Below are 10,972 nucleotides of genomic sequence, written 5' to 3'. Positions count from 1 at the left end.
TAAGTTCACAATATGCATGTAGTTGCAACGTTATGTCGCATCAGCAGTAGCAAAATTGATCGATACATCAGTGAGCCCAACCCAAAACATCCACGCCTCAGGCTTAGCAGGATGTCCATCACAACAAACCGGCACATTGCAACAATTGCCCTCCGCTTTACCACGTAGCACCACCCACCGCGCCTCACTTCTTCCTCCCAGCAAGACTGATAGGTAATGGCCATAAAAAATGGTGAACTGCTAAATGTTGTAGACTCCTTCCATCATAGGGGAAGCTAAGTGATCACTCCTCGTCCGAATTTTCGAACTTGATCGAGTGGGTTTGTAGGTCGATTTGTCCACCCCTGTAGGTTCCACGCTTCTTCTTGGTCTTCTCATGCCGAAAACCCCTGCAGCAGAAAAATCAAACAAACCCAGTCTTAGGTAAGGGTAGAGGAATCAGAAAGGAACATTTGCCACTACATTGGTATATTGTCATTCTCAAACAGAAAAGAGAACAGGAAGCCCTATAAGGGCTAACCTTCCTCTGACTTGGCCAAGGATCTCTTGCGCCTTTGCACCATAACCAGTATCCGCACCACCCTATAAGACACATAAGACATTAGCCGAGGCAATGTTATCTATCAGCATCGGCATACATGATCTATAAAGCAGTAAAGCACCTTAGCCCAATATGAGTTATCCTGAAGCCTTTCATCTGCAAATTTGACATCCTCCAGCTTCACCCGTTGAAAAGGATTCACAGTTTTTGGCTGTAGTAAATGAATAAAAAGAAATGCTAAGAATGTCAACATTTGCTTGGAACCAAAAAAAAAAAAGACTGCTACTGCTGTTGTTATACGTCTAATAACAAAACAACTATATCCAATTGTCAATAGACCAAATAAGATCATTATCAGGAGCATTACAAGCATAAGATCAGCAATGGCATCGGGTATCACTGGTGGAACTACCTACTCCCTCCGTTCCAAATTGTAGGTCGTTTTGACTTTTCTAGGTGCATAGTTTATGCTATGCACTTAGATAGTCTAGATGCATAATAATATCTATGAACCTAGAAAAATCAAAACGACCTACAATTTGGAACATAGGGAGTACATAATATCTAGATCCAAGGTATTGACATACAAGTTGGAAATTTTTTCTGCAGTTCCAGAGTTTAATGTATGAATTCTCACATCAGCAAATGTAATGAACTGTTAAACATCTTCATGGTGAATTCACACTAATGGACATTATACAATCGACCAGTAATCAGTTATTGTCAACAAATAGTGGAACCATAATGCTTATGTTGCTAAGGAAGCTAGTAGTAAATGATGCATCATGTATAAACAAGATCTAAGAATTATGGTTAACACCTGCAAAGGTGACTAAAATACATGAAACAAGGTGCAAACGTAACCAGCCACATGAAGCAATGACAGATATATAGAAAGTGACATACCTCAGACGAATGTTTCTGCCTCTTACTTGGTTTTATGTTGCTGTCCTGGTTTATTTTATCCTCTGCAAAACCATTGGTTAAACTCTGGTTAGCTGTGTTATCTTCTTTCACTGTCGCAGGGGGATTGCTTCCTTCAACTTCTTCTAGTTTCCTCTTTTTGCCAGCAACTGCATTCTCGTTTGATGGCTTTCCATCATCACCTTCTTCAATCTCCATTCCACTCTTGTTCTCATCCTCTGGTTTTGGGACTGAATCTTTCCCTGCAACCTCTTTACCTTCCACCTGAACATTTTCTTCAGGGTCAGACTTCTTCCGCTTCTTTTTGGCCTTTTTCTCATTATCATCCTTCACTGGCTCTACAACGCCACTCTTTCCCTTGGCACCATCAGCATCAGCAGGCACAGCTCCTGCATCAGTTTTCACTGAAGTCTCGGTGGCTGATTTGTCTTTCTTCTTCTTCTTCTTCTTCTCCTTTTCTACAGCACCATTGTTCTTGTCAGCATCATCATCCTGAACCTTCGGTTCTTCCTCTCTTGACATATCGCCATCCCCATTGAGTTTTTCTGCTGCCTCAAACTTGGTTTTTATTGCTAATTCCACCTTGTCCAGCCTTGCTTCAACGTCATCCTCCTTTTCCTGCTTCTTGCTTTTCTTCTTCTTGCCATCAGGCTTATGATCATCTTTCCTCACTGTTTCAGTTGCTTCGTCACCACCAGCATTCGCAGCTGAAGTTTCATCCTTCTTCTTCTTCTGTTTCTTCTCTTTGGCCTCACCACCCGCATTTTCACTGGGCTTCTCGTGAGCAGAAGGGCTCACTTTGTTCTCAGATTCACCAGCGTCTGCACCAGTTTTCTTCCCCTTCTTTTTCTTGCCACCGTCTTCTGCTACACCATCAGTTGCTTTACCTGCACCAGCAAATTCAGGTCAGCACCAACTAAAACATAAACAAGGTGACAATCAATGTCAGATACCAACAGTGCATAGTGACCAAAGATGCTACCTTGCTCATCGCTTCCCATGACAACAGCCATCGGAGTGGGATTGCTACAAGTGACAACCAAATTTCAATCAATAATCGATCGAATCACACCAAAAACATACTCACCATGAAGTAATGTGACAACGAGGGATGAATACTGGGTGGATGTTTCAAACTACCTCGAGTCCAAGAATTTGGCCACCAACTCTTCCAGGTTCACCGGCGACGACCTCCAAGCACCTGCCTGCAACCAGCAAATCCCCAATCGAGCGGCTCAGCAAAAGTACATAGAAACGGCAACAAGCATACGGAGGAGAGGGAGTAATAATCACAGCTACCTCGAGGTCGGCCTCGGATTGGAGGGCGGCGAGCGTGCGCGGGAACCCGCCGGCCTCGAGGAAGGCCGCGACGGAGGCGACCACCGCGGCCCTCGGTCCCGGGGCGGCGGCGGCGGTGTTCTCCTTGGCCGCCGCCTTGCTTTTGCTCTTGCTCTTCTTCTCCTTCTTGGGCTCCTCCTTGGCCATGGCGGCGGCGGCGCGGGCCTGGGAGGAGGAAGAGGAGGAGGCGGCGGCGAGGGCGACTTGGCGCGGGACGAAGAGCATCGGGCGGCTAGGGTTTGGGCCGCGGGGTTTATACCCGGGCCAATGGGTCTCGGGTGCGTGCTGGGAAACCAGGGGCCCACACGAGCAACACGACCGCCTGGGCTCCTAACAAATAGCGAGGCCCGCGTCACAGTCTCACAGACTCACAGCCTCACAGCCTTGTGATGGCGTCGCAATTTGCGCAGAGCGGAAAGCGGATAGCTCTCCGCGCTCTCCTGCCGACCGCCAGCTCGTCGCCGCGCAGGGCGGCGGCGCTCTTCCAGCGCGCCGAGCGCGTGCTCGGCAGGGTCGACGGGTTCGTCCTCCTCGTTGAGTCCCTGCCCGCGAGGTTCGACGGCGCGGCCGACGGGCTCGAGGCGCTGGTCTCCGGCGGCGTCGCGGCGGGGCTCGCTCCGGCGACGCGGGCGTGCCGTGCGCCAACAACGTGTTCAGGGACATCCGGATCCGGTGCGACGAGGAAGCGGGAGGCGCGGCGCACCGGGACGTGGAGAAGGTAGGTACGCGAGGACGTGTCTTCGGGAACGGAAAGCATGGACGCTGTCATGGTGGCGGTGGACGCGGCCACGCGGGAAGCGATCGTTTCAGGCCAAGCATCGACGAGACTGGCCACGATGACGGTGCCGCGCAGGCTCGTGCATGGAAGCGGCGCGTGCCGAGGCAGAGAAGCCTGGCTCTGACGAGGGCAACGGAAAAGGGAGACCAGATGAATTTCTACGCACCAGGCGCCGGGCAACGCGACGACGGGGTGAGAGTGGAACAGGACGGCCGCTCCATGGAGGCTTTCGAGGCGGCGGACGCTGCTGAAACCATGGAGGCCGTGCAGGTGCAGAGCACGGGGCTCGTGAAGGTTGAGAGCCAACAGGTTGCCTCTTCAGATGCTGGAAGTGCCAACCAGCGGCAAGGAGAGCAACAACGACGGCGACCTGTTGGATCTGTTTGATGAAACATGGCAGCAGCAGCGGCACTCGGCAGGAGCATTGCTGGTGAACGGTGAATAGACAGTAATGCAGTTGTGTGCGTATACTAGTGTTCCGGGTCCCATCCTAGGTATACTGTGTAATATAAAGATGTACTACTGTACAGAATAATGGGACCCTGTGAGATTCAAATATACTAGTGTTCCGGTCCCATCCTAGGTATACTGTGAAATATAAAGATGTACTACTGTACAGAATAGTGGGATCCTGTGAGATTCAAATATGGGTCGATGGCAGTCAAAAAAAATTTCTCAAATAATCATTGCATTAAGATAGAAGGAAAAAAAGCTAAAATAACCATACAAACACGCACCCCACACACACTCAGTTACTGCTCTTGCTACATCACAGATTGCGCAAATAGATGCACATGTTATTTCATAAGTCACCTCACACACACTCAGTTACTGCTCTTGCTACATCACAGATTGTGCAAATAGATGCACATGTTATTTCATAAGTCACCGGGAGCTACTTCTTTATTCGAAATCAACTTCAGGATTTCTGTCACAGAAAAAAGGCTGCAGAGAAACTAATCCTGCAGTACCCAGCTAGGCTAACATCTTGCCTGACCAATTGGATGTAGGCAGGAAAGGCCTTAAGCAGTAGGAACAGGCCTAGTCAGGTGTAAATAGTTCATCGCAACATAACCAATGTCTAAATCACCTGCTTGAACAAGATGTCAGGGCCCCGATGCTACTTGAAACGCCCATACTTTCGGAGTTTGACAGTACCAGCATAGATAGCATACACGCGTTCAAGCAATGAAAACCTGGATCCTATCTCCCATGGCATCCTCAAAATCAAGCAGTATCTGACCATTCTGGGGATTGTCTGCGTCAATAGGTGCATTTCGAAGCCTTTCCATTATATTAGCTCCAGCCAAGCCTGCAAAGAGGAGAAAGGAGATCATCACATAAAACATGGACAAGTGCATCTACAGATTTCCCTTTCCTTTTCTTCCTAAAATGCAAGCACATTTACACAATCATGCTTCGCTTAAGAATATAAGTACAAACCTGGAATAATTCTCGTCATCCCTTCTAAGAACCCGGCCTGTAGTAGACAAGAAGAATTAAAGGAACAACCGTTTAATCAGTACGCAACAGTTAGATTACAGGACATTTGCAGAAAACAGGAGTAAGAAACTAACATAGCAACTGAGCTCATATGTATATCCCAGCGTCAAGCAGTTAAATTAATTGAGTTTAACGTGGTATCAGAACTTGAATCTGACTACCAGATATTGAACACTGGAATCGAGCAATGATTACTTACAGGTATCCTGGCATCAATTTTCTGGACTCCATCTCTTCCTGTAATCTTTAGTCGAAGAGTTCGAGACCAAATTCCAGTTGAAGGTCCTCTTCTGCCACTGGAACCAATATCATAGAGCTGAGGCAATATGTCAATAACAGGTTCTTGTGGTTTTTCAGTCGTCGACCTGGCATCTCCTGGACTGGTTGGTTCACCTGTATAATCATCAGTCATATCCAATAATTGAGGACCTGTAGGTTACAAATATTCATTCATAATCAATGTAGAACGAAGTCTTAAGGTCCATACCAGTCCTGTAAGATGATTGGGCTGGTGTCACAACATATCGTTTTTCTTCTTCATAATAGTGATTAAACCCAAGAGTATCCTTGATCTCCTCAAATGATGGCAAGCTGCTTGGAGGAGGTACGCGACCACCCTTTATAGCAATAAGAGCATCCTGCAGACCATGCATTTTACACAGTTCAGTTCATAGTGGAAATTCAGCATATATCTGCACATCAAATTTAGAAACTACACAACAGCTCCTGCATATATGCCACAAGATAATATGAATGCATACGCAAATGCTGATATATCCTGTTGTCCAAAACTGCTAAGGAGAATCAATGTGCAGGGTCCCTTAGGATGTACTTAGGTGTGTAGTGAAATAATGACATACATAAATGAGAGTCAGTAACATGCAATTAATATAGATAAACAACAAACCTCCATTGCACGCATCGATACCCCAATTAGAGATAATGGATAGGCTATGATTTTATAACCTATTTCTTCAAGTTCAACAGGGCTCAATATAGGAGTTTTACCACCGCCTTCTAACATGTTGGCCTGCAGTTGGATTACAGAATATATGATGGGGGCATTGCAAGTATATGGAAAACCTGAAAAGAACTGGTGCATAGAGCATATCTAACCATTTTTGGAACTCCAGGTGCAATAGCACAAAACGCCTTCATCTCTTCTCTTGAGGCAAGGGCATCAATGAATAGAACATCTGCCCCAGCATCAGCAAAGGCTCGTACTCTCCATAATGCTTCATCAAGAGACAAAGCTTGACGCGAATCTGTCCTTGCCACAATAACAATATCAGAGCCACTCTCATTCCTAGCATCTACAGCAGCTTTTATTCGCATAATTGCTTCCTCCCTTGAGACAACCTTCCTTCCTTGTGTATGGCCACATGCTTTTGGCGACACCTTCAGAATACTATATATCATATCACTATAAGAGAAACTTCAAATAAATATCTATCACTGCATCATAGATAATCGGTAAAGGTTACATCGCTTGGGAGCACAATTTCATAACATAGATAAAACCTATATTTGCTCTGAAAATTATCAAAGTCCTGCGAACCCGAGAATGTGAGATGTCAACTTGTCAAGCCTGCTCCAGATTCCAAACTATAACAATTGCCACAACTATGACTGTTTCACAATGCATGTTCCATTTTAAGATTCTAAATGGTAACTTCAACATATCAGCACATAAGCAAAACAGCCGTACAATTCGACTAACACAATATTCAGATCAATGCTAGATTTCAACAGATCTCAAACTTGTACAAGATTAGCAAGATGAATGTCACCTTTTCTGTTCATGTTTTAGAAGAGTAACCTAGAGTTTCCTGGAAATACCATGTTGGAAAAATAATTAAAAAATATTTCCTAATAGCAGTCTTGTAGATGAACATAAATATTATCCTCAAGAGAATAGTTTGCAATCGCTGGTGGGCTTTAACAACTTCTTTCAGTCAAGGCTGTTATGACCAAAAGAAAAACTAAAGGTTACTGAACACATGATCCTAAGAGTAAGTGAAAGTAAAGGAAACGAATTTCTAGACAAGCAGAACAAGCACAATCTATGGGGAGAAATCTGCACTTGTTATCACTTGAAAGCATACCTGATCTTCAAGAATCATTCCAGCTAAACCAGCATTAATAAATCCTTTTACTGTTCTCTTAACATTCATAGAGTTTCCATAACCATTATCAGCATCACCAATCACAGGGATTGATACTGCTTCAGTGATTAGACGTCCTTGATCAATCATTTCCCCATAGGAGATGAGACCAACATCTGGCAATCCAAGCCGTGCAGCAGATATTGAAAAACCTGCAGTGGAAAATATGGATCAACGAACGGAACAGTGATCAGTAACGCCAGCCTTCTACAGCGCTTGCAGGCTAGCAATAGCAATAGATCGCAACCAACACGAGCATAGCTAGAGTCTTAGAGAAATGCTCGTTGCTCGTTCCCCAGCTAGAGGTGTCAAGTGTGAGAAAGGTAATTTTTTGCGGGTTGCAGAACCGAGAGGTAGCCCCTTACTCCCGCAGAGGCAAAAGAGCGAGCACATACCGCTCGTGAAGCAGGCGCTGAACCCGGCGCGCTCGACGAGGCGCGCGCTAAGCGCGTCGTAGCAGGCGGGCGCCTGGTGTGCGCCCGGCGTCTCCAGCACCCGCCGGAGTGCAGCCGCGGGCGACTCTCCATGGGCGCCGGCGCCAGCGGAGGCGGCGCAGCGGGGGGAGATCCTGACGCGGGCAAGAGCGCGGGCGGAGGCGAGCGAGGGAGCTGCTACGCGCTGGGGGCGCGGCGGGGCTCGCGTGGCGCCGGCGCGCCGCGAGGATGAGCACGGGGAGAGCGAGGAGGCGAGCGGCTGGTGCAGGAGCGCGGCGTAGCACGCCATGGCCGTCTCCCCCTCTCGGTGCCGGAACCAGACAACTGGAGTGGTAATCACAGTGGCGTCTCCCTCGGGTTCACGGCGCCCGCGGCGTGGCTCGACGCACCGCGCACGCAAAGTGGATGAGAGAGTCACGTGACTCGCGTCACACACTCACGCCGTCTCGTGAGCAGCGAATGCGTGCGAGGCTGGACCAGGTCCGAATCGGGTCTACGAACGGCAGTTTTACCCAAACTGTTATGGAATTTTACCCGCGGGTAGGTTACTTACTAGTGGTTGGCGCACGCCATGCGCGCTTAGGGGATGTTTGGATACCAGGTGCTAAAGTTTAGCAGTGTCACATCGAATGTTCGGATGCTAATTAGGAGGACTAAATATAAGCTAATTATAAAACTAATTGCATAACCATGTGCTAATTCGTGAGACGAATCTACTAAGCCTAATTAATCCATCATTAGACAATGATTACTGTAGCACCACATTGTCAAAATATGGATTAATTAGGCTTAATAGATTCGTCTCGCGAATTAGACTCCATTTGTGCAATTAGTTTTGTAATTAGACTATATTTAATACTCCTAATTAGCATCCAAATATCCGATGTGATAGGTGCTAAACTTTAGCAGCCTCCATCCAAACAGGTCCCTACACTATTTTACATTTGATTTGTTTGAATAAGCAAAAAATGACACGTATTGAGACTACTAAGCTTGACCATTGTTAGTACGGATAGGTACATATATTTTCCAAAATCAATAAGTTCGAGTCTGAACTTGCATAATTAACTAAGAGCAGTCTTCAGGTTTATTATTGAATCAATAGAGTTGATAATATGGAGTAAATAAATCAGCGCTGACATCATATACTCGTAGATGCGGTGTTGGTTCCTTCACTGCAGAAAGGTGGAAGATGCTTGTAAGATGATTTATTAGTAAATGTAATGAAATAAGAAAAGTTTGTATGAAAATATATTAACAGCACGATCGGAAAGGTCATCAAAAGATTATATTGGTGTCATCAATTGGAGCTTCTAGTTCTTTTTGTGCCGTGGAGCCGTCGTAATTGGAGATGCAATTTTTTACTAGTATCATATGCCAACAAGAGCAAGGTATATGGTTTGTTTAAATGAATTAGGTGATGAGAATCTGTATAGATGGCTGGTTTGGCACATTAGTATCTAAAACATTTTATCATTGTACAGAATGGAAATTAGAAATTATATATAGAGAAAGATATTTAAGGGAGAAGACAACGTGTACCTTCTTGATACTGCGTTTCATAAGCCTCTTCGAGTACGTCTGTATCATAGTTGAATTGTGTGTAAAGTGCAAGAGTTAGTATATTGTCACTGCAACACAGTGATAGAAACATTTATTGTACTCTAGAGTCTATAAAATATGCTACGCTATAAGAAGAAACCATGTTGGAAATCTGATTGAATTGGGAATAGAAGGATTAACTGCTATACGAGACTCGCACATCAACTTCACTAAAATCTAAAATAAGAAAGAGCAGGAGGCAAATGAAGGCATGAGTTTACATTCATAAAACTAATTCAAAGTAAGATTTCTGCAAAATTGTATTCCCAGTCCACAAAATTGGTATTTCTAAAAATATTTCAGTATACTCTTTTCAGTTGTAATTGGTCTTTTTTTCAGAAAGAAATCAGAGGATCCCATAGCTACATCAAAGTAATCACGATCTTCACATAACAGGGATCCTTACTTCTTGTACTACCAGAGCAATAAAGTTAAATTTCTAAGCAAAATAGGGAGCTCTACAACTACAAATCTAGGATTTAAAATAACCCTCTTGCATCTTCAAACCAGGAAAAGCTCCCTTCAAATTTCAATTAAATACAATCGCTCCCAACTCCCACTTCAAAGCATGTTTGCTAAGTATCCCGTTATAAAGGGCACACGGAGTGGTATGATGCATTTAAGAATTGAGCCCACACCTTACGTTTTTAAGAATTGAGCCCACACCTTTTGTTTTTCTCTTTTTTTTTATTATAACCAGATATCTATTCTACATTAGTGCTTGCCGTTTTAGGCCCTCAATTAACAATATGAATGTTTATGATTTTTTAGCCTTGCAAAATTAGTCCATCAATATTAAGATATATCATAAAGCATCAGTAGCGCACATATGAACCACTTATAAAACCACAGTAGTTAGCTTAAGTTCTTAACAATAAATTACATATCTTTATCTAGTTAATGCAAATTTATGTGGAGAACCGAATTACTGGAATCCGTAATTACTTATTTCTCAGTCTACTATTCTCTCAAATATCAAGTATGGACATTCATTTGGTTTGCAAATATGGTAAAGCAGACAACAACTACATACATTGTAGCTGCTTGTGCATGATTGAAAATGAAGAGGCATCCCAAAGCTAAGCTCTTTACCTGTCCTTTTGTAGCACACTCTTGTTTCAACTTCTTTGCTACCAGATTGAATGTACCTGAATACAAACAGGGGAGGAGGATGTTAGTGCTATTTAGGGTGTTTGCCAGCAACAGCATTAAAGAAAAGGTGGAAAACTGCAAGAGGTGAAACTGGGAAATTAGCCGTACACTTGTGTTCTATGCGGTACTTCGCCTCAATGGGAAATATAAAGGACATACAGCTAGCAAATAACCACATTGAATTTTTAAGCTTATATTTGCAAGAGCAAATTGTGGGGTAGCTAAAATTGAATGATTACCTGGAAGTTACACACTGCAAGCATTGACTTATCTGGTACTATCAGTAGAAAATCTGCACAGAGACTTGCACTACCATTAGAACAACCTTTAATCTGAAAGGAAAATTCAAAAGTTAGGAAAAGAACATTCAGATAATTGACACATGGGAAAAGAGCCAGCATGAACAGGGATAAAACAGAAGGCACTTTCTTCTTGATATAAGAAAGGAGCCTTTGTTTCCGGACTATATAACATCACCACAGATATTAGTTGGGTAATTAAACCCAGTACCATTGCTACAACGGTACGACCCAAC

The 10,972-nt window shown here is 44.3% G+C and overlaps 2 protein-coding genes across 2 annotated transcripts; both read right to left on the bottom strand.

Annotated features, from left to right (window-relative positions):
- Positions 1–3,043, bottom strand: LOC117863687 (uncharacterized). Its single transcript, XM_034747496.2, has 7 exons — positions 2,765–3,043; positions 2,606–2,670; positions 2,448–2,491; positions 1,448–2,352; positions 663–752; positions 521–582; positions 1–389 (listed from the first exon to the last, which is right to left on the bottom strand). The coding sequence occupies exons 1-7, from the start codon at positions 3,026–3,028 to the stop codon at positions 284–286; spliced, it is 1,536 nt and encodes a 511-aa protein (XP_034603387.1). The 5' UTR covers positions 3,029–3,043; the 3' UTR covers positions 1–283.
- A 1,209-nt stretch (positions 3,044–4,252) lies between these two features.
- On the bottom strand, positions 4,253–8,048 carry LOC117863688 (uncharacterized). Its single transcript, XM_034747497.2, has 8 exons — positions 7,645–8,048; positions 7,190–7,401; positions 6,201–6,482; positions 5,992–6,114; positions 5,572–5,722; positions 5,284–5,477; positions 5,025–5,061; positions 4,253–4,893 (listed from the first exon to the last, which is right to left on the bottom strand). The coding sequence occupies exons 1-8, from the start codon at positions 7,970–7,972 to the stop codon at positions 4,763–4,765; spliced, it is 1,458 nt and encodes a 485-aa protein (XP_034603388.1). The 5' UTR covers positions 7,973–8,048; the 3' UTR covers positions 4,253–4,762.
- Between the last annotated feature and the right edge of the window lie 2,924 nt (positions 8,049–10,972).

Source organism: Setaria viridis, chromosome 7 (genome assembly GCF_005286985.2).
Source record: "Setaria viridis chromosome 7, Setaria_viridis_v4.0, whole genome shotgun sequence".
Classification (NCBI taxonomy): Eukaryota; Viridiplantae; Streptophyta; class Magnoliopsida; order Poales; family Poaceae; genus Setaria; species Setaria viridis.
The sequence above is the reverse complement of the archived record's forward strand: the minus strand, read 5'-3'. Positions and strand labels throughout refer to the sequence as shown.